Here is a 22,852-nt window from a genome sequence, read left to right as displayed (position 1 = left end):
CAAGAGCACGTAGGAACAGAAACCTGCCCGGCAGCCCTAAAGAAATGCCTGACAGGCAGCAGCTCACCCACGCCCACACACACACACACACACACACACACACACACACTTGTAGAAGCAAAAAAAACCCCTCTTGGGACCCTACTCCTCATGGCTCTAGACACAGCTCCTACCGAGGAATGGAGGCGCTGTTATGGATGCATTTGTGAGCAGAATCGGGTACGTGAGAGCTGAAGAGGACAGCTAGATGGACTACAGGTTGCCACTCTGTTGTGTGCCATCGTAGGCTGATGACAAGACCACGGGCCCCTGCCTGGGTTCCCATCCCAACACACACACACACACACACACCCTGCAGGAACTGATCCACTGAGCGGAGTGTTTATGAGATTTTAAAAGCCATTAAACACACCCTGTAATGTCGTTAAACGGCTCAGTAGTGGTTTTATATTTGTTATAAAACCAGTTTACCATAGATGTTTGCCTAATATACCTAAAGCTGGCAAATGGGAAAATAGGCATGGTTCACATTTATTAACAGAAATCACAACATACTGCACAGACCTTTCTTTTGAGGTAACCTTTATCCATAACCTTTTTTTGTCAAAGATAGAAAATAGCAGGACACACACACACACACAGTGAGAGATAGAGAGCAAAGTCAGTAAATGTACAGAGGAGAAAATTAAATACAGAAGACACATTGTACAATACATCAGGACAAAACCAACTGTAACATTACAATGCCACAAACTGGACTCTACATCAAACATAATGGACACTGAGACACACACTGGACACTACAACAACCATAATGGACACTGAGACACACACTGGACACTACAACAACCATAATGGACACTGAGACACACACTGGACACTACAACAACCATAATGGACACTGAGACACACACTGGACACTACAACAACCATAATGGACACTGAGACACACACTGGACACTACAACAACCATGGAAATGGAAACAAGAAGACATGCTTGATACTTGAACTGCTGTAACTATAATGTTATATCACATGGCCACAATTTTTTTGATTTCCCTGAAGGCAGCAGGGTGGGGGAGTCACATTAATGTTCTGATACAGAGAGACAGGAGAGAGGGAAGAGAGGAGAGATGAGAAAGGAGAAAGAGCAGAGGGAGAGAAGAGATGAGAGAGAGAGAGAGAGAGAGAGAGAGAGAGAGAGAGAGAGAGAGAGGAGAGAGGAGAGAGAGAGAAGAGAGGAGAGAGAGAGAGGAGAGAGAGAGGAGAGAGATAAGAGAGGAGAGAGAGAGAAGAGAGGAGAGAGAGAGGAGAGAGAGGAGAAAGAGAGAGAGAGGAGAGAGAGAGAGAGGAGAAAGGAGAGAGAACACATAAGGCCTTTAGCTGGCTAGACAAAAGAGAGACGATCCAGATATTTCTATTACTGAATTACAATGTTATTGTAGATTTAACTGTATTCAATACTTATCACTTCTGGCACTCGATCAGCTGTCTTCTATCTAGCTAACTCCCCCATCTCTCTCAGAACATTACTGTGACTCTCCCATTCTGTGGCCTTGTTTTCCTTCAGGGACATTTAATAACAATAATAATACGTTGTATTTATGTTGCGCTTTTCAAGGACCCAAAGATGCTTACAATAGTCAGTAAAAAGACACTTGATGGACATAAGACAACATGTCCAGTATATAGAACATTAACGAACAGCACTTACAGGCCACGGACAAGAGCCGATGGAAGGGGGTTTATGTTTGTGTTTTATAGGCAAGGGGACGATCTTTTTTTTTAAAGCTAGATTTGAATATAGAGAGAACTGCTGGAGCGGAAGGGGAAGAACTAGACAAGCCACAATCACCACGGGCAAGCAGGCTGGAGCAGGGTGGAGGAAGGAAGATCTGAGTGCGCAAGTAGGTTTGTGAGGAAGGAGAAGATCAGGCAGGCGTGAAGGAGTGAGGTTGTTTATGGCTTTGCACGTGAAGGAGGAGTCATTTAAATTTTTACAGGAAGCCAGTGAGGATATTGGACAGCGGGCGTAACGTAACGGTGGGAGCAAGTATACGTGACAAAAGGCCACGACATTTCAAAACGGCGGCCACGACAAATAAATATACGCTAGCATCATACTTGAAGACATATTTGGAGACAAGTGACATTATAGAGGAATGCTCGAGCTTGAAATCTGTTTGTTTACAGACAACTGTAAAATAATTTATTTTTTGGAGGTGGTCTAGTTTTACTGTGTTTCTCAGGTTTCTCAGGAATCCAAGACTGGATTCGAGGTCCAGATTTGAGTACCACTGGTCTGCATGGAGCAGCGTTCCTCATTCCTAGTCCTGGACAGTTACCTGTTTAACATCCCTGCTCTAACCTGCCTGGTTCACCTCGCGAAGGAGTTGATGGGGTTGAATGGAACATTCTAGATCAGAGGGATAGTGCACAAAACAGTCCACATTGTTGGACCTCTGGAACTAGCATTGAGAAACACTCCTCTAGCTGCATGGTGGCGAGTTGATGAGTTGTCATGTGTGTGCGGTCCTGGGGTAGTGTTTCTCAGGTGCTGTTGCATTGTTATTCTAACCCCAATCCTGCCCTTTCTACAGTTATACAGCATTATACAGTGTTTTCTACACATATACAGTATTTATATAGTATTATACCGTGTTTTCTACAGGTATACAGTATTTATACAGTATTATACATTGTTTTCTACAGGTATACAGTATTTATACAGCATTATACAGTATCTTCTACAGGTATACAGTATTTATACAGTATTATACAGTGTTTTCTACAAGTATACAGTATATATAGAGTATCTTCTACACGTATACAGTATTTATACAGTAATATACAGTATTTGCTACAGGTATACAGTATTTATACAGCATTATACAGTATCTTCTACAGGTATACAGTATTTATACAGTGTTTTCTACAGGTATACCGTATTTATACAGTGTTTTCTACAGGTATATTGCATTATTACAGCAGGACAGTGGTCTGTGGGTCCTGATGAACTGACACATATGACAGAATGATCCAGTGCGTTCGTAAACTGCCACAAAAACGGGGCGTAAGTGAGACCCCCTTCACACCAGCCAGGGAGTCTGGGACCCAGGAACACACGGAGGGTCGTGAGAGTGTTTGTGGGTCTTTTCCCTGGGACCCCATTTGGGGATCCAGATCTGCACACGTCAAGAATAGCAGTGTTATGACAGCAATAATAACAGTAATAATGATTAGGAATGATAATAATTAGTCATAAACAGAAATCAAAGCACGTAAACATGACTGAGGGTCACGTCGTTTGCAGTCTCGCTGTCTGATTCTCACCATCTACGGCACGCTGGGTGAATTTTTGATTCGCGGAGAATTTCCGGGCTTCCGTAGTTAGCCATCACCCAGGGAAGGATGGCCGGCTGGCTGTGGCTCCGCTGCCTTCTTGGGCCTAATCTACATAGAGTTCACCGTCCACCGGAACAGCCCCGACCCGAGGGCAGGGCAGGAAGGCGGGTATGGACTCCTCTTTTACAACACAGTCCCCAAACGTGGACATGGGGACACGTTAGAGAAGCGTAGCCATGGTACCACCTCGACACTGGACGGGTTAGCTTGCTAAAATAAGCTAAGCTAACGCTTTGGCTAGCCAACACACCAATAACAGCTGGAAAAGTCTCATAATGAGCGCTGTGGGAGGTTTTAACGCAAAAACTGTAGCTTATTCGTGACATGAGGCGTCATGTCAGTTAGCAACGGGAAAGAAAAGTGTAGCTGGGCCTGTTTTAGTAAGCTTTGTTTTAGACCTTGGTGAGACGGGCTTGCTGTAGCTAGGTTAGCTAGCTAGCTAGTGAGCTGTCAGTGTTTTTGCTGAGAGCTCCGCGTTCAGGAAACGTTACTGTGTAGATGAAGTCTCGACAGTCGGGCACGTCTGTACCCACAGTCTGGAAAGAACACGGGCGGTTCACCCGTTCAGCTAATGTCCGATCCTCCTTTTATTCAGGGCTGGGATTACCAACCTAGAAGTTTGGAAAGACACACGGACAGTATCCTCGGTTGGGTAAGTCACTGGCTGGCGGGTCTCCGCCGGCACAAGCAGACTTTTTTGCTCTAGTTGCGTGTTGCGTTTCACTTTTCCTCACAAGGAGAAAGAGGATCTAGAGTATCGTCTGTAAACAGAACTGTTATTGTCTACATCAAAGGTATTCAAATCTCAGTCCTCAGGGTCCAGGTCCTATAGAGTCTCCTCCCTGCCTTTGTCCAGGAGTCAGGTGTGATGACAGGGTGACTGACCGCTTACATGACTCATTAAATCAAGTACGAGGGATTACAAAATCCAGGACTGGATTCGAGGTCCAGGTTTGAATATCACTGGTCTGCATGGAGCAGCGTTCCTCATTCCTAGTCCTGGACAGTTACCTGTTTAACATCCCTGCTCTAACCTGCCTGGTTCACCTTGCGAAGGTGTTGATGGGGTTGAATGGAACATTCTAGATCAGAGGGGTAGTGCACAAAACAGTCCACATTGTTGGACCTCTGGAACTGGCATTGAGAAACACTCCTCTAATTGCCTGGAAGGCGGCTAGTTGATGAGTTGTCGTGTGTGTGCGGTCCCGGGGTAGTGACCAGAGCCTTCTCCTCCTGTCCAACCCCCCCCCCCCCCCCCCAACAGGCCTTGGCGCTGTGGTCCCTGTCTTACTACAGTTCACCTCTCATTCTCTGCTATCTCTACAGGAAAGGTGAACGCACGACCAATTACATGCATGCACACGTAATGCTGAGATTCTCGGTTCTTGTGAACCCCCCTGCCAGTCCACGTTTTTTGCTCCGTTTCCTTCCTCCTGTGGCGGGTAATCAAGAGTTGTAGACTCCTGATTGCCTCCGGGTGACAGGAAGGGCCTGTAAATGGCTGTTGTCTCACTATGGGAACTTGATTATAATGGCGGCCCAATCAGGTTTAATCATGTCAAATGAGTCGTGCTTTAACAGTGTTGTGGCATAAGCCTTCCACACATTCCCTTTGCAGATTTCTAAAATACAGCTGATGTGTGATAGCCAGCATGTAACTGTTTGAATCTCATATCAGGTGGCTGTGTACAAACAGGTTCCCATGTCTCTTATTGTGGAGAGTGGGACTGAACTTTGATTGAATGGCTAGTTGAACTACTGAACACTGTGGTTAAATGTCTAAACACTTAACACTGTGTTTGAATGACTAGTATAAATTACTTATATTGCTGTAATTACTTGTGCTATGCTAATTACTTATATTGCTGAGATTCAACCATTTTTATTGAATGTGCAATACTACATTCCTGGAAATTAATGGAAGTATTTAAGTAAATACCACATATTGAACCTGGTGCAGTACAGAGAGAATTCCTTTATTCAGACATGTTTTATTTCAAGCCTTCCAGAAATGACAAACAGAAGCACAGACATTCAGGTATCGTAGGCTTGAGAGTTGAGCCGGTTTCCATAAAGGGATTCTGGGAAATATGAACCTGTTGTCTTCTAGGCTACATCTGCAGCAGTAAGCTGGTTCCACTTAGCCAGTACGTGGGCACGGCGTTGGTCTGCTTGCTGGGCGTAGCATGTTTGAGAGGTTGGTATTCACCTGCTCTAGAACACATGACTCACAGCAATACTCACAACACACTGTAACAATCAGGTATTTAATATTTCTTTCAGAAGGATTCATTGCTATGCCACTCTATAGCCTGTAGCAGTTAATTAGGCATTAATTGGCCTGAAATATTTATGACCTTTCATAAAGCCACACGGAAAGTTTTGGCCAGTGAGATGGTACGTGTGTGTGTGGTCGCTAGGCTGGGGTCGCTGGAGAAACTCTGAGTATCTTCAGTTTATCACCATTCTGGAGGAGACCAGGAAAAACCGCACACCTAGCAACAAGGTGAGGGCTTGACATCGTCACGGCAACAAGCCCTTTGAGAGCAGTTTGAAAGGTGCTCATGTAGTTATGGCATCTGTGTTGACGATTGTGTCTCCTCCCTCTCCCCTTTAGAGAAAACTTGCCAGCTACGACTTTGACTTCTCACACTGGCCAGCAGATTTCAGCTGGAAAGAAGTCAGCAATCCGTAAGTTGTGTGTGTGTGTCCAGTAATAAAGGAGAAGTCTACACCTGGCTGCATTGCTGAGATACGATTGTTGTCTTGACAGGAAGTTATCAAAGGCAGGCGTGTCCTTGCTGAAGCCTGAGCCCAAGCACAGAGGGGCAACAGACAGTCTGCTCAGTTCAGTACGAACACTGCCATGCCATGTTATCAGGTAACACATACACACACACACACAGCATGCTACATGTGTGTGACTACAGCAGCGCTCCATAGATAATGAGGCGCGTGTGTGTGTGTATGGCAGCTACCTCATCGCGCACTCATTCGGGCGGAGGATGCTGTACCCGGGCTCTGTGGGGCTGCTCCAGAAGGCCATGAGGCCCATGCTGCTCCAGGGTCAGGCCAGGCTCATCGAGGAGGTACGTAAGGCCACGCCCCCTCACCCCGCCGCACAGGCCGCGTCCACCCCACCCCTGCCGTCTGACCACAGCCTCTTCTCTGCCTGCCCTCAGTACTACGGCCAGAGGAACAAGCTGGTGGCGTGTGACGGCAATGAAATCGACAGCATGTTTGTGGACCGCCGGGGAGACAGGGGACCAAACGGCAAAACTCTGGTGAGGGGTGACTGTGTGTGTGTGTGTGTGTGTGTTCAGATGTCTATTAAAAGGATAAGCTCTATTAAACATAAACGCAACTTGTGTGCGTTGCAGGTGATCTGCTGTGAGGGAAATGCTGGTTTCTACGAGGTGGGCTGCATGAACACTCCACTGGACGGTAAGCGTGCGTAAAAGCGTAAACTCAGACCTAAAGCACAACAGATTAGTCGTGAAAACCCGCTGAAGCAGCCAATCGCCATGCCTGGTGACGGTGTCACGCCACGTCCGTCTGCCTCTCTGCACCCCTCTGCCAGGTGGCTACTCCGTCCTGGGCTGGAACCATCCCGGCTTCGCGGGCAGCACGGTAAGCAGGCCCTGGCCCCAGCCCTCGCCCACCCCCAACCCCCCACGTGGGCACCTCTGCTTCCTCTGCTAGCTGATGCTGATCTGGTGCTCATGCAGAAGCAGGTAGCCTCGGTGCAGAGTTCCTAATCCAGTGTCTCCCAGCCCTGACCTGGAATACCGCTCAACCTCCCAATGTTTCCCCTTTACTGACCAGGCTGTATATCGAATTTCCTCAGGTTTAATGTCACGGTAACAAAGCTATAGGATCAAAGCTAAGGGTGAAGGAGGAAAAAAGTCTTAAGAGTCTATTTCTAATCTATAATAATATTGTGAGGAAATGTTCCAGGTTTTTGGCTTTACTGGGATATGACATTTCTGATATAGCGATACATCAGATATCACTAGTTCAACTCGACCCATACGCCCTTCATGAGTTCAGAGCAGACAAACGGGCAGACAGTGGATTAACGGCTGACGTCTGCCATGCGTACGTCAGGCAACAGCAGTGAAACTTCAGCTCTCTGACACATGCACACATTCACTCACTATCTCTCACACACACACACACACACACACACACTCCTGCTCGCTCTCTCTCTCGCTCTCTCTCTCTCTCAGGGCGTGCCATTCCCTCAGAATGAGGCCAATGCCATGGATGTAGTGATTCAGTTTGCTGTGCACAAGCTGGGCTTTCAGATGAGTGACATTGTGGTGTATGCCTGGTCAATAGGAGGCTTTACAGGTAAACAGCTGGCAGACACTGACCGTCTACTGGTGTTTAGATTAGGTCTACATTATCAAATCCAGTTCTTTGTTGTAGTTTTAGTATTGTAGTTATTTATTTATTCAGCATATTACAAAATATGTGCCAAAAATGATATGTCTGATTTCATATTTTTCTGTGTCATTCCTTCCTGTGCCTGCTCCAGCCAGTTGGGCAGTGATGTCATACCCTGAGATCCAAGCGGTGGTTCTGGATGCCTCATTTGACGACCTCTTGCCCCTGGCCCTGAAGGTCATGCCAGACAGCTGGAGTGAGTGACCCTAGAGGACCCCTTATGCCCTCTCGAAGCTGACACGTCCTGAAAGGCATTTGTATATTGGCCTTGGTAATATTGGTATATTGGTTATTCTGTGTGTGTGTGTTTGGAACAGGACCACTGGTGACCCACACAGTTAGGAAGTACATGAACTTGAACAATGCAGAGCAGCTTTGCAAGTAAGACCTGGTGCATCCTGTATTCCTAGAAACATGAGCTGAACTCCGCTGGCATGTCTGTGCTGTGTTAATCAGGCTGTCCACACCTGTCCACCCTGCTCCTTAAAAAGGTACCAGGGACCCGTGCTGTTGATCCGAAGAACCAAAGATGAAATCATCACGACCATGTGAGCTCTTCCCACAGCGTCTGCTCTGACCGAGACGATAAAATAGATCTGAATCCATCGTTTATAACGCAGTCGTGTTTGCGCTGATTGTTTGCGCTGTCGTGTGCCGCAGGGGACCAGAGGACATCATGTCCAACAGAGGCAACAACCTTCTGCTCAGACTGCTTCAGTACAGGTCTGACCCCGCACCCATCATACCTCCTGAAGTAAACCAGCCTGACCTAGGACCAGGTTTTTGACTGCCAGTCCTAAGTCAGCATCCGTCCTACAAACGCAATGCCTCGTGAGATCGATACCGTCTCGGGTTCACTTGCTAATTCTGTCCCCGGTGTGTCTCAGGTATCCTAAAGTCATGACCGAGGACAGCGTCCGGGCGGTCAGGCAGTGGCTCTCGGCTGGCTCGCAGGTGGAGGAAGGTGCGTGTCCACTCCACATGTCTGCCTGCGCGGTAACCCTGCAAGCAGGAGACTTAAGTCGGAAGTCATTTGTAAGTCGTCCCTCTTCACTGTTCCCTCCCCTCCCAGAGTTCGTGTACAGTAGCTACGAGGTGGACGGAGACTGGTGCCTGTCCGTGCTCCAGTCCTATCAGGCCGAGGGGGAGACGCCTTTCCCCTGGAGTGTCGGTAAGCATAGCCGCGGTCGCTCGGGTTACAGCGTCGATCTCTGACCGCGCCAGACTGTAAACAAAGTCGAGAACGGCAGCGCCCACGGGGACCGGGTCACCGCACCGGACTCCTGCGAACCTGCCGTGTCAGCACCTGGGAAAGGAGCCGAGGCGCTAACTAGCTGTCGTGTGTCGTTGTCAGGTGAGGACATGACGGCAGAAGGCAGACGGCAGCTCGCACTATTCCTGGTGAGACCAGCCCTTTCCTCTGCTGCTGTATCTCGCACTACCCGCATTCTCAGTTCGAAGCTAAAGTCACACCCCTGCAGCCCGGCGCGCTGTTCAGAGCTTAAGTGGTAGTGAGATGTGCGAGGATGAGGCACACGGACACTGAAGTTTTAAGCAGCCTCACAGTACGCTGTACGCAACGATGCCGGCTTCAAGAGCATTTCTGCCGCCTCGAGCACATTTGTAGCTTCTGAAGAGACTAAACTTTCTGTAAACTTCTGTTCATTTTGTGCTTTCTGGTTTGTTTTAGGCCCGGAAGTACATGAGGAACTTTGAGACGACACATTGCACTCCACTCCCCATTGCGGAGTTCCACACTCCCTGGAAGCTGTAGCAACCGTGGGAGGAATGAGGGGGAGAGAGAAAGAATCTCAGAAGCACAGAAAGCCTTCGGCAGGAAATTTGGCGTCAGTCCCGGTCGCTGAGATCGTGGTTTTTTGGGTGTCTGCATGGTTTGGTACTTGTCTGGTGTTTTTGTTTGCTTGGTTTTGTTTTAAACTTTTTTTTTTTTAACCAGTTTGACTCAAAACCTCCGTTGTGGTTGGCTGACGTGTCTAAGGTTCTTGAAGGAAGCCTCCCGCCTAGTCTTCGTTCTCTCTGGTAGAACGGCGCATTCCCGAAGGGTTCGCCCAATCCCTTTAGTCTCCTCCTGCTCCATAATTTTTCCTCCTCCGTTTTGTGAGCGTTCATGAACCCAACTGGAACCCTAAAATAATGCCCTGGATGTTAATGTATTAATTATGCATAATAAAAAAGGATGTGAGACTATGTGGTTGGTCCATGTAAACACTGGAAAATCTATCTGGTTATTTAAAAGAAAAAGAAAAAAAAAACCTTGCTGCCTGTGGTATTATTCACTCTGATGAAAAGCATTTCAGCCTGTTGTGTCCTAAATGAGAATGAAATGTCAACTCCATTCTCGGTGCCCTCCATCTCAGCATCCAAGTGGGTGTGGCTAAAAAGTGCGAGGATGATGAGTATGAACAAGTGCACTCAAATTTATTAATCTGATTGATTTAAATGTCCCCATGTTGTATTATTTAACGTCCCCCTCTTTATATTACGTGGCAAACCAGTAGTTCCCATTCAGCCCCCATAACGTAGTCTGAACCACGAGAGAAAATGCATAACTGGTCCCAGACCTTCTCACACCACCCTAGCAGGCCAGAGACTGTGTGGTATCGTCAAGGTTTAGATGTGAGCGTAGGGCTCCATGCTGCACCCCTGGTGCCCAACAGCCTGCCCAGTCTCCTTAAAGAAGGAAAGGCACGAGAGCATGTGAGCCAATATCGAGATTTAATGAGGGTTCCACTTAAGGACTTCAGTTACGCAGCAGAGACAAACAGCTCCAGCAGTCAGTGCGAAAACCAAACGCAGGACGGTTATAACATTCTCCTGAAGTTCTCTGTTGCTTCCTTCACTTTCTGCAGTTCTGTCTGAATCTGCTTCAGCTAGAGAGAGAGAGAGAGAGAGAGAGAAAGAGAACTGATTATGTGCAATCCAACTCTATAGTATTTTCATGGTCACGTTCTGTATATGCAAGACATATTTGCTACATCCGATATCCCTCGTTCTCTGTAATCTGGTCTGATCAGGCCACTGCTGATACAAGACGTGAAAGGTGAGCTCCCCCAGGCTGGAGAGATCCATGCAGCGCTGTGGGTCAGCGGCAGCCCTGGAGCAGCTCGCCTCTCCGCGCTCCCCTCACCTTCTCGGCATCCTGCTCCTGCACCTTCGCCGGAACCTTCTCGAGGTAGTCGCTCTTCTCAGTCCTCTCCTGAAGCTTCTCCAGCTGTTTCTCCAGCTCAGCCCTCTTCGCATGCAGCTTGGCCAGCTCCTTCTCCACGTCGATCAGGCCCTGGACCGCGAAACGACTCCAGGAATGTTTACACGCATCCATGTGGACATAAACGGAGAATTCTTCGTGTTCCGAACGGCAAACACCCTCACCTTCAACAGGAGATGGACGGTGCATTTGTCGGATGCGATGGCTACCGCACAGCCCTCTGGGATGCTGCTGTCGTCCGCGGTGATGGGGTGGATTGCCTGGGAGTAGGAGAGCGTCTGGATCTGCAGACTGTATTTCTCCACCAGAGACGCTGTAGCAGCGTCTATGAACTGCAGATAACCTAACGAAAAAAAAAAAGAAAAGGTTTGTGGTGAGGAGTTCCAGCACCTCCTTTAAACCTCACAGGCAGGAGAGATCCTCCATGTTGAGGTTAATAATGAAGGGCTATGTCCGTGCTGGAGTGGTCTTACAGTCAGCGCGCGTCTTGGTCAGGTTGTAGTCGGCCCGGAGTGATCGGATCGTTCTGACCACGGTCATCACCAGCTCCATCTGCCGGTCCAGCTCTTCGCTGTGCCAGCAGAACTGCCACGGGGCAAATCGAGGAGCAGGTCAAGCCACAAGGGGGCAGTAACGTCACCGTACCCACCAACCACCTTTTTTTTCCCTCCGCCTACATCTCTCCCTCCGCCTACATCTCTCCCTCCGCCTACATCTCTCCCTCCGCCTACATCTCTCCCTCCGCCTACATCTCTCCCTCCGCCAGCGTTGCGGTCCGTCATAAATGAGCCCACCATGAACTCATACCACACACCTTTATTGTGGCTCCATAAGCCAGTGCTAGGTTACACTCTGAACTTTGACCCCTCCCCCAAGCCGCTGCTCGTGCCTCACCTCTGAGCTCTCTGGGTAAGATGTGACGCTGATACTGGGGGGGCAGTCCTGAGGGCGTCGCCGCGGCAGCCGCTGGAAAAGCTCCTCGGTGACGAAGGGCATGATGGGAGACAGGAGGCGGAGCCCCACCTCCAGGCAGGTGTAGAGGGTCTGTCTGCACACATCTGCCCGTGTCTGGCCCTCGGGATCCGTCCTGCTGAACACGGGCTTGATACTCTCCTACACACACACACACACACACACACACACACACACACGCAAGACGACCTTCACACGGCGCCTTTTAAACTCACTCATTTTCCTGAGGCCACAGGTGATACGTTCATCAAATAAAGTACGTCCATACAAAATGAAAGAGAAAAAAAAAAAAAAAACGGCTGACAGTGGGGAGAAGAAAGAAGAGAACAAAAAAGACAGATGGAGAGGAGAGAGAGCGAGCGAGTGAGCGATCGATCACACGACATCCGCTACACTACCAGATAGATGTCGCACAGCTCGTAAAGCCAGAAGTTGTAGGTCGCTGTGGTGATAGCAGGGAAGTCGTACTCCTGGAAGCCGTTCCCACACAGGCTGACGGCGGCGCACAGCCGGGACAAGATCCAGCGCTCCATCACGTTCTCATCACTACACAGCTGCAACAGGGACAGAAGGGGTGTAACAGAGAACGCGAGGCGTAACGGAGAGCACGGTGCCACAGCGCGCTGCTCCTCGGCCCACACAACACATCTAACAGAGGATCTGCATCCTCAGGTCAACTATATAAGCCTCAGGGGCTTAGGAAGCCCCAAGGCATGATGTTCCTCTCCGAGTGGGAGAGCTTCTCACCTGGGCTTCCTCCGAGGGCACAAAGCCCTCACCTAGAGTCTTCATGGCAAACTTCACGGCGTTCCACAGCTTGTTGCAGAAATGCCTGTAGCCCAGGATCCTGTTCACATCCAGGTTAATATCCCTCCCTAGAGAGAGAGAGTGTGAGTGATGGCAGGCACTCAGAATGGGGTTGGAGGTTTGATTGACAGGTCAGTGTGGGCATTACCTTGGCTGGTGTAGGCACACAGGGCAAACCTGAGAGCATCCGTCCCACACTCTGGGATTCCCCCGGGGTAGTCCGATTTCTGCAGCAAGACCACAACAACTTTACCAGGAGCCTCCCTGCACAGGCGGGCATGCCTCGTCCATGTCGTGCTCCCACCACACTGGCGCGTGCTGGGACTGTGTGTGGAGTGAAATCAGTTATACCTGTCCCTGCTTTGCCTTCTCAGTCTCCACTGGATCCAGATTGCTGTCCTTCAGCTGAGCATGGAGACCCTACACACACACACACACACAAACTCAGTAAGGAGGCGCGCGCGCGCGTGCGCGCGCGTTTCAGCCACACCCACTGCTAACAGGAGTATAATAAATATTATAAAATGGTATAATAAATAAAATCACACAGCCAATCAATCTGCCAGTCTGCCCATGGCCAGGGCTTCTCGACCATCAGCGCCCAACCTCACGTCTGACTGAACGGGGCGCAGATTCCCACTGAAATCTTGTGGCAAGGCTTTCCAGAAAGGACGTGCGTATGGGCCTCTCTCTGTACACGTGTTCCCTTTGGGAGCACACTTGTACAGGCGTTAAGGTCTGAAGGGTGAGGGCAGCTGAGGGCAGACGGCGGAGCAACCAAGCCGACGTTCTCACCTCCAACGAGATGCCGGTGATCACGTCTAGCGGATCGATGACGTTCCCCAGAGATTTGCTCATCTTCCTGCCATGGGCATCCCGTACCACGGCGTGCAGATACACCTGAACCACACACACACACACCACTTTAGGGAATGAATACCCCTGAGAAGAGGTAATGAGGTCTGTTTGGCAACACTTACATTTGCTGCTTTAAACCCACACACGCACCTCTTTGAATGGGAGTTTGCCTGTGAGTTTAAGGGCCATCATGACCATGCGTGCCACCCAGAAGAAGAGAATGTCATGCCCCGTCTCCAACAGTGTGCCTGGGTAGAACACACTCAGGTCCTCGCTCTAACACACACACACACAAAAATGCCATACTAGAATCACAGCTTTAAGAGCAGGTAGGGTTGTGATTGGTCAGGGGGTGGGCTTACTTCATTTGGCCATCCAAATATGGAAAAAGGGAAGATTCCAGAGGAGAACCAAGTATCCAGGACGTCCTCATCTAAACACACACACACACACACACACACACACACACACACACACACACACACACACACACACACACACACACACACACGTCTTCACTTTGCCACCAATATTTAACTGCATTAGTCCTATGACTAAAATACACTTTTATTTTTAGTCAAATTTTAGTTACATCCAGTGATTTTCAACTAAATAGTCTAATGAAATGCGTTTTAGCTGAACATGACCTATGAACAACTTTCTGGTGCCTCACATCACTGGAGGTCTTTAGGCCCGAGTTCACTGGCTGGTTAATGCAGCGCAAGGCTTCAGGTTCACTTAAGCTAACGAGCCACACACAACCCCCCTCCAGATCTCCTGCTCCTCCGTCCATTTTGCACACACTGACATTTCATCGTGCTATGAGCGATGTGGCTGTCCCTCTGGGAGAAAAACCTTACAGGATGTTAAAAATAAGCAAATGTCTAAGAGACAGGCCTCCATGACTCACGGCATCACTGAGGATTTGTCAGCAAAATGAAGACAGCACACAGCAGTCAAACGTCGGAACGGGACAAGCTGTGGCAGAGGAGAAGTAGTAATGATCTATGAGTGTGTGTGTGTGTGTGTGTGTGTGTGTTTGCGCGCGCTACCCTGGCGCAGGGAGATTTTGTCCATGGTGACATTGAAGCGTTTGGCAGCTTTCTCTTTGGCTTCTTCTTCGGACCGCCCACTGACCCAGTAATGACCGTCGACATCCTACACACACACACATCAATGTTCTGAAGGTGAGTGCTGTGTCAGTACTTGCACAGAATCAGTGTGTCTGTGCTCACCTCTCCGGGTTTGACTGAGGAGTCGTTCACTGTAATAAAATATGCAGGAATTCTGTGACCCCACCACAGCTGCCGAGAGATACACCAGTCCCTGAACGAACACACACACACACACACACACACACATTTCACCAGAGACCCATGACAGACACCATCTTTGACCTTCTGACATCATTTCATCAGTTCGAAAATGCCACAATCCAGAATGAAGTACTTCTCCCATCTCCTTGGCAACGAGCAGACAAGTACATCTTCATTGCCAACGTCACACGGATGGCTCCCCGCGAGCCTTCATCGGGTAGCGTTTTTATTTGACGTCTTCCGCGCGTGTCCCCCAGGAGGCGCTGGACCATGGAGCTCACCTGATGTTGTCCATCCAGTTGAACCAGGTTTTGAGGTGGTGGTCCGGAAGAATCCTCAGCTCACCGCTCCGGACTGCATCTGCCGCTTGCTTGCCCATCTCCGTGCAGTCCACGTACCACTGCGGCTTCAGCAGTGGCTCCACGATGTCCTTCGACCGACTGGGCGGGCAAACACACAATAAGCGGGCACTAAGCGCAGGAGGTTTAGGACGGTCCGTGAGAGCTGACCGCTCCTGCCACTGACCTGCACACAGGCACCACCATCGGGTTGTCTTTGATCTCCTTGAACTGGCCTCTGTCCTTCAGGGCCTGCAGCACGGCCTTCCTCGCCTCAAAGCGCTTCATGCCCTACCGACAGCAAAGGTAAGGGGTCAACGCACCTGTGCTCACAGCTGTCAGGTATTTGGGGAAACTTTTCCATGCTTCATGAAGAAGTGTGCGCGTGTATGTGTGTGTGTGTGTGTATACCAGGAATGGAGGAGGAACGTTGATGAGGAAGCCATTCTCATCCAAGATGTTGATGAAGGGAAGACTGTGCCTCTCGCCCACCTCGTAGTCATTATGGTCGTGAGCCGGCGTGATCTTCACCGCACCTGCAGGGTCAGTGCGGAGCTCAGACAGGCGGCCGAAACCAAACAGACGCGACCAACATTGCCACATTCCTCAAGCTGGGCGTTTGGCCCCCCGGAAGGTGACTCGACAGGGAATTTCATCATCGAGCTCCCTCTTGAGGGATCAATTGATCTTCATGGCAGTGTAGGAATTAAAAGCACGCACGCACGACGCGCACACACACACTACAGAGCGAGAGATAAGAAGCATATTAGTGAAGAATAATGTTAAGAATAATGTCAGGCCAGACTCTCACATACTACCCTGTGCTAACAGATTCTACTGATCTGTACAAGATGCAATTAAAGGTGGTTTTCATTTCACATCCAGACTCTCCAGGGACACACATCAAGATTCCCTTTAGATTTCCATTCGGCTTTCAACACCGTTAAACCGGGATTAACTCAAAGGGACATTTTCCAGGCTAAACACATGTAATTCCATCTGCATTTGTATTACAAGCTTTCTAACAAACAGGAAGGAGTGTCTGTAGCTCCGAACCCCAGTTCCTGGGGCTGCATTCCATCTCAGCACTGGAGATCCACCACGTCTGTTCACTCTCCTTCTATACTCACTCGGCACCACCGATAGGGGCCAGTGACTCATCTGTGGAGATCAAGTTTCCTGATGTTACTGTCCTAGGAGTTGTCAAAGCAACACCAGGCTGTGGGCCAAGCATGGCACAGATGGACTAACCGACACACTCATTTCGGGAATAAAGCAGCTTCGCTCTGCCTCTGACCCGGAACGGTTCGCCAGTCAGCACCATCAGGTCCTTCAGGCTTTTGGGCACCACCAGCCCACGGGATTGGAAATTCGGGTGGAAAATTCGATCAGTAAGATGGAGATCATTGTTGACACATCCCTAACCACAAACAGCCCCTCCCACCATGCCACAAACAGCATGGCCCATCCTGCTAAACATCTGTACCAAGAGCCACCATCAGGAAGACAATGAACCAGTTCCTCTTTATAACTGGCTGGACAGGCACAGGAAAACACAAACGTCGTCTTGCCAGTAGCATTCTTGCACATAAATGTCGGCTGTGCCAGATGGCTGTTGTGAGCAAATTCCTAATCCACGCTAAGGTGTATGGCAAATAAACTGGTATTCCCACTGGGATCTGGGACATCCTAGTCACCTGTTCCAAAGTTCATGTCCACGAAGTCGTCGAACACGATGGGCAGTCTGCGGTCGCAGAAGGGGTGGAATGCCACCTTCCCTCTGAGGTGCTAGGGTGGGGAAGAGAGAGGAGGGATCAGAGACGCCAGAGACGCCCCGGAACCAACCCAGACGGAGGGCAAAACAGCGAGGACGCACGTACCTGGTATCTGGGATCGCTGGGGTGAACGGCCACGGCCGTGTCTCCCAACATGGTCTCGATACGGGTGGTCGCCACGACGACCTCCTCGTCTGAGGGAGAGACGCGGCAGGTGCGTTAACCGAGGGCGAAACGTAGTGAGACCCTGGCACTCTACCGGGGCGCACTGCTTACCTGAGCCCTCGAGCCTGTAGGAGAAGGACACCAGCACTCCGAACTCCACCTTCTCCTTATATCCCGGCACGGGGAGGAGAGTCCTGCCCGCCAGCTCCCTCTTATCCACCTTAAGAAAAGGTGCAAAAGTTAAGGGCACCTCCCAAACACTGCCATCACCGAGCACCTGAGCGGTCGCCCACGGGCGCCGAGGAGCAGAGGCCCGAGTAACAATGGACAGCGCGGACACAGGTAGCTGAGGTTGATGGACGAACCTCTATGTCAGAGATGGCAGAGTTCAGCGTGCAGGACCAGTTGACGAGCCTCTTGCTCCGGTAGATCACACCCTCCTCGTGCAAGCGCACGAAGGCCTCCTGAACTGCGAACGACAGCTTCTGCACACATAAAAGGGTCATGAACAGTCAGCGAATCACACGAGACCCCACTGCACGTTCCCATCACGGTTTAATGGGTGACTTGCTGGAAACCAGTGGAGCTACATGCTAGCAGCCAGGAAATACTCTAATCAGATTGGCTAACCTTCGGATTTGTGCACCTAGGCTTACAAAAGATGGGAACTCAGTGTGCGTATGTGTACGCTCATGCCTCCCCGACTCACAGGATCCATGGTGAAGCACACTCTGTCCCAGTCCAGGGAAGAGCCGAGCTTCTTCAGCTGGTGGTAGATACGATCACCTTTTCTAACGACAACACACCAAGGAGACACCATCAGATGGTGCGTGAGACTGAAGTTACATTCTAGACCGAAGTGATGTTATAAATACACATTAGGGCTCCTGACCGTTCACAGGCAATGAATACATGTTAAGTGTTCATAAGACACACTCACTCAATCACGTTTTATATCACACACACACACACACACACACACACACACTTACTCGTTCTTCCACTTCCAGACCTCCTGGACGAAGCGCTCGCGGCCCAGGTCGTGGCGGCTGACGCCCTGCTCCCTCATCAGCTTTTTCTCCACCACCACCTGGGTGGCGATGCCGGCGTGGTCACAGCCGGGGTTCCACAGCGTCGTCTCGCCCCTCATGCGATGCCTGTGGCGTGGGGGGTGGGGTAATTGCAGAACATCCCACATCCCATCAGCCTGACACACGAACCGTGGCCGGAAAAACGCATACGAGCTTTGCTAGAAAGAATGTAATTGGTCACCATCTGGTCAGGCAGTCCTGAATGGAGTTGGTTAAGGCGTGGCCCAAATGGAGAGACCCGGTCACGTTAGGCGGAGGGATACACATCATGAAGACTCCACGTGGGTTAGGCTCACTGATGTTCTTCCGCTAGTTAATAAAGAACCAGATTCGCTGTGGCCTCGGACAGTAATAACGAACGGACGCTCGAGTAGTTGAAATGAATCAGGGTGAAATGAATCAGAACATGCATCTTCTCAGAGGGGTGCTCTTACCCTGTACTCAGGCTTGAAGAAGCCCTGCTTCTCCCACCAGGGGTACCAGGCCGCCTCGACGTACTGGGGGCTGTAAGAGTCTGGCAGAGGGCTCAGCACATCTGTGTGTGTGTGTGTTGGGGGAGGGCAGGGAACACAGAGGAAAAACATTGGAGGTTTCACACACAGCACTCTGTATTTGTAATATCCATCCAGACTTCCACTCTTGGCCATATGCATATACGTGCCTTTCTTCTCTCCGGCCGGGGTGGGGACGTTGTACGTGATCACGCCCAGCTCCTTCCTCTCTGGCTTGGCCTTCTTCTACACGCAACATACAACATGCCCAACACACTCAGTGCATCTCTTTCACACGGGGTCAAGAGAGGTCACCACCTGTTCCATCTCGGAGGCAACACGCTGGCCATTTCTTTTGCCATCACTGATGCTAACCGGATGATGTTGGGACTGAGTACTGTCTGCAGTTGGCATTACAAATTAGCAGTACAGATTAAAACGCCGTGCTAGCCCACAAGCATCACATCTGAGGGAACCAGGTTGCGGAGGCATGCATCTGCCTCAAGGCTTGACGCAGTCTGAGGAACTAAGCTGGTAGTTCAACTAGTTCGGCATTCCTGCTCTGAACTAACGCAGTGCTGGGCATAGAAAGACCAAGAGACAGATGCTTTCTAAAATTATTTAGATGAAATGTCTCAAGCTCTAGTTCTGGACAGCCGCAGCAGTGCAGAAATCTGAGACAAAACGGAAGGAGAGAAAACCATTAATCTCTCCAGAGCTGTGACCCTCCAGGACTGGAGTGTTCACAACTCCACAACTTGAGTCGTGTTCTGCGAGGAAGGCGACGCAATACGCTCCTCCCAGCCCACCAGAGGGTGTAAGAGCAAGGGGGTATCCCTCTCACCTCAGTCTGAGACTGCATCTGCTTTTTCTTCTCCTCCATCTCCTTCTTCTGCTGGAACTTCTCCAGCTTCTCTTTCTTTTTGGCCTCTTTCTTCAGCTGGGCTTCCGTCTTGGGGGGACCTGTGTGAAACCAGGACATGATGCTCAGAAAGCCACCCATCACCCACAAAGACAAAAAATAAATAAATAAATAAAAATCAAAATGTTCTGCAATTTTCTGACACCAGGACCATATGTGAACAGTTGGCAAGTTAGTACTTGCATTTATCCCCTATCCTTAAAAAAAAAAAGCCTTTGGGGCTGGATGGGAGAACAGTTAAGCTTGCTGAAAGCCTCCCAGGCTGCCACAGGCATCCTCACCGCTGACGGGAGCGCCGCTGGGAGTGGTGCCGTCAGCACTGGCAGCGGAGGCAGACGTGGGCGGCACGGGTCCCATTTTCTCACACAGAGAGATTTTTCCCAACACCTTGAGGAACTGGGGCTGGTGCACACACGTGTCGAACCACCTACTCACGTTGACCAGCGTCTTCCTGTCCATGGGCTCCAGGGCCTGAAGAAGAAGAGGAAACGTGTGGCGGAGGAGCTCTTTCCAGACGAGCACTTCCTCGTTCAAATCAGAAGGCGTTCCTGTAAAACGGATGACGTGGACGGGACCTAGTGTACACTCCAGACCAGGAGCTAGTGCTTCCTTATGTAGATTACTGAGTTAACTGGATCACTGAGTTTACTGGATCATCGTTTGGATCGCTTAGCTAACTGGATCAGAGAGTTGACTGGACATTCGTTTGGATCACGGAGTTAACTGGAACACTGAGCTAACTGGATTATTCCGTTAATTGGATATTCGTTTGATCACTGAGTTAACTAGATATTCGTTTGGATCACTGGGATAACTAGATATTCGTTTGGATCACTGGGATAACTGATTACTGGATCAGTGAGTAATCTGGATTGGACTGTGTTGCCATGAGCCCAGATGTTCTGTTCTTCAAAGCTGTTGTGGGAGTTGGTGAAAAGCAGCAGGTTTGCTCAAAATGGACAAGATAAAATGACTTTGAAGCATTCAGAATAAGAAGGAACAAAGGAAGGAAGGTGCTTATTAACTGTAAGAAGTTTCATAGCATTATGAACTAATATTAATAAACAACCATTAACGGAAACGATTCCTAGTATTACCAACACCTGCAGTAGCTGGACTAACAGGTGGGCAGATGTTCTTGCATTCCTTTAATGTGTTGTAACCTCCCCCCCTCCCAGATGCTGTGGCGCTCTCTCTCTCCAGAGTTTGAGTATCAATGTGTATGTGTCATTTTGAATTTGTTAGCTGGCATGCATAGTACTTTGACAAACACAAATAAATACACACACACACACACACACACACACACATCACTGTCTTTGTATAAATGGTTCAGGTGACAGAAGATCACTTACATATTTGAAAGGCAGCAGTGCTGCCATAGCAACAGCCATGTCAGCCAGTGTCACATTCTCTCCAACCAGGTATGTCCGTGATTCCAACACCTGATCCAGAACCTTCAGAATGCGCAGCAGCTCTGTCCGAGAACTCTGCTGCATCTAGAACCAGAGGACACGGAGGAACAGACTTCCAGAATCTGGATAAAAGTTTTTGGGAACTGTGATACCAAATACACACACAAACAACCACGATGGCATGGGGACACATGGTGGGATACACGGAGACACACCCACCTTTTTGTCCATGCCCTTCACCCCCAGCAGGGAGAAGACTACGGCACAGGACACGGGCGTCAGCTCATTTTCAGCGAAGCTCAGCCACTGCCAAACCTGGCTCTCCTGCTTGGCACCACGGCCCGTCCGGTTGCCCTGCGCGGCCAGGTACCAGCTCACAGCGCCGGCACCTAATAGTGCTGCACTCTGGTCCCCGGCCACCCGCAGCGTGGGCCGAGCGCGGGCCACCTCGGCGGGTGGCTCCTCCGTGACGATGCGCGGGCTGGATGGGCTGTACTGGGCCGCAATCAGAACCAGCAGGCTCCTGAAGTCGTCAGGGTGGGAGGACACATATAGAGTATCCATCTCTGGCACAAGGTATTGGAGAGAGAACAACTTAATTACACCTGCAATTAAATACACAATTAACCACATAATGGAGTAACCTGACCTGAAGGGAGATGATGTGGTTTCACTTTCTATTTCGCGTCTAAAACAAGACGTTGCATTAAAGGTCGCGTTAAATACTTACACCCTGTATGTGTACTTATCTAGCGAGTCCTGACTTCTGGGCTTTGTGAAGTTTTAGCAACACAGTCGAATCTGACCGGAAACTTTGACATGCCAGTTCACACACGAAATCTAGCTAGCATAGCTCGCCCCTCAGGAGTCAAACATTAGGATATGATAAACGACTGAAACAACATTACTAAGAACCAGCTTGGATAAACACAGCCATCTATATTTCATGAACAGATAAAGAAGCAGATGATTCCTCAGTGAGCCTGAGGCGTCAGACGCGGGTCAACTACACACGTGTTCAGCGATACAGCTGACGTTAACGTCCAGAGCTCTCGGCGAGTGTGAGTGTGTGTGTCCAACCTCCGCTAATAAGTGTCTGGGCGATATTTCACTTACCTTCCAGGAGCAGAAACCTCAGACTAACGCCGCATGCAAGGAACAAACACACACAGAAAACGCTGCCGCAAAGCTGCGCACGGTGTCATAAAGCAAAGCCGTCTGATGCAACCACTGAAACAGTACAGGGTTGATGGGAAACCTCCTCCCAATACAGGGTTGACGGGAAACCTCCCAGTGGCATAAAGGAGATGAGATCTGCTATGCTGACAAATACAAATTTAATTCTAAAATTCCGCCGTTCACTTTATAACTATGTCATGTTTCGTCATGTACGCTTCGGGCATTGCAGGCGCCCTGTGAATGAGCTGAGTGTACACAAGCTATTTTTACTGCGGATAATATCTGATACAAAAGTATATTAGAACAGTAATACCCTCAGCCTACGGACATTCTGTTGCAGTTTGCACGTCGTTTCCTCCAGCTACAGTTTTATCCACGACTCAGTCAGGTTTGGCCATGAGATTAGGCTCGGCCGCCAGGTGGCGCTGTGTCTTAATTTACAG

The 22,852-nt window shown here is 49.6% G+C and overlaps 2 protein-coding genes across 3 annotated transcripts; one reads left to right on the top strand and one right to left on the bottom strand.

Moving 5' to 3' along the window:
- The first annotated feature begins 2,833 nt into the window (after nt 1–2,833).
- Nucleotides 2,834–10,062, top strand: abhd16a (abhydrolase domain containing 16A, phospholipase). Its single transcript, XM_027019475.3, has 20 exons — nt 2,834–3,513; nt 4,001–4,057; nt 4,670–4,736; nt 5,516–5,602; nt 5,826–5,911; nt 6,023–6,096; nt 6,179–6,286; nt 6,380–6,494; nt 6,588–6,689; nt 6,786–6,849; nt 6,986–7,035; nt 7,635–7,758; nt 7,946–8,050; nt 8,172–8,235; nt 8,346–8,402; nt 8,515–8,577; nt 8,742–8,818; nt 8,927–9,025; nt 9,209–9,255; nt 9,545–10,062. Exons 1-20 carry the CDS (start codon nt 3,412–3,414, stop codon nt 9,626–9,628), a joined length of 1,632 nt encoding a protein of 543 aa, XP_026875276.2. The 5' UTR covers nt 2,834–3,411; the 3' UTR covers nt 9,629–10,062.
- Nucleotides 10,063–10,573: 511 nt separating this feature from the next.
- Nucleotides 10,574–22,501, bottom strand: vars1 (valyl-tRNA synthetase 1). Of its 2 annotated transcripts, XM_027019456.3 has the most exons (31): nt 22,347–22,501; nt 21,450–21,796; nt 21,171–21,314; nt 20,097–20,286; nt 19,738–19,856; nt 19,064–19,139; nt 18,837–18,937; nt 18,584–18,711; nt 18,304–18,468; nt 18,021–18,102; nt 17,677–17,796; nt 17,423–17,531; nt 17,252–17,340; nt 17,069–17,159; nt 15,783–15,907; nt 15,559–15,662; nt 15,315–15,473; nt 14,953–15,043; nt 14,770–14,875; nt 14,080–14,150; nt 13,868–13,993; nt 13,655–13,759; nt 13,211–13,279; nt 13,008–13,086; nt 12,800–12,927; nt 12,451–12,606; nt 11,975–12,193; nt 11,554–11,665; nt 11,245–11,423; nt 11,003–11,152; nt 10,574–10,745 (listed from the first exon to the last, which is right to left on the bottom strand). In XM_027019456.3, exons 2-31 carry the CDS (start codon nt 21,792–21,794, stop codon nt 10,677–10,679), a joined length of 3,807 nt encoding a protein of 1,268 aa, XP_026875257.3. In that variant the 5' UTR covers nt 21,795–21,796; nt 22,347–22,501; the 3' UTR covers nt 10,574–10,676. The 2 variants fall into 2 exon arrangements, with proteins under 2 accessions (XP_026875257.3, XP_081552820.1); XM_081696694.1 differs by lacking the exons at nt 20,097–20,286; nt 21,450–21,796; nt 22,347–22,501 and having other exon boundaries at nt 21,171–21,309.
- Nucleotides 22,502–22,852: the final 351 nt, after the last annotated feature.

This window comes from Electrophorus electricus, chromosome 14 (genome assembly GCF_041902795.1).
Source record: "Electrophorus electricus isolate QZ-2024a chromosome 14, ASM4190279v1, whole genome shotgun sequence".
NCBI lineage: Eukaryota > Metazoa > Chordata > Actinopteri > Gymnotiformes > Gymnotidae > Electrophorus > Electrophorus electricus.
Note: the sequence above shows the minus strand (reverse complement) of the source record. Positions and strands in the feature narration are given on the sequence as shown.

Bases quoted from the DNA above. Each gene is read 5' to 3' on its own strand.
- vars1 (XM_027019456.3), bottom strand. From the start codon at position 21,794: ATGGATACTCTATATGTGTCCTCCCACCCTGACGACTTCAGGAGCCTG. The intron at 20,287-21,170 runs GTAAGTGATCTT...CTTCTTCTTCAG, and splicing joins CACTGCTGCCTTTCAAATAT to GCCCTGGAGCCCATGGACAG. The intron at 14,876-14,952 runs GTGAGCACAGAC...GTGTGTGTGTAG, and splicing joins CCTCAGTCAAACCCGGAGAG to GATGTCGACGGTCATTACTG.
- abhd16a (XM_027019475.3), top strand. From the start codon at position 3,412: ATGGCCGGCTGGCTGTGGCTCCGCTGCCTTCTTGGGCCTAATCTACAT. The intron at 6,287-6,379 runs GTAACACATACA...TGTGTATGGCAG, and splicing joins CTGCCATGCCATGTTATCAG to CTACCTCATCGCGCACTCAT. The intron at 6,850-6,985 runs GTAAGCGTGCGT...CCCCTCTGCCAG, and splicing joins CATGAACACTCCACTGGACG to GTGGCTACTCCGTCCTGGGC.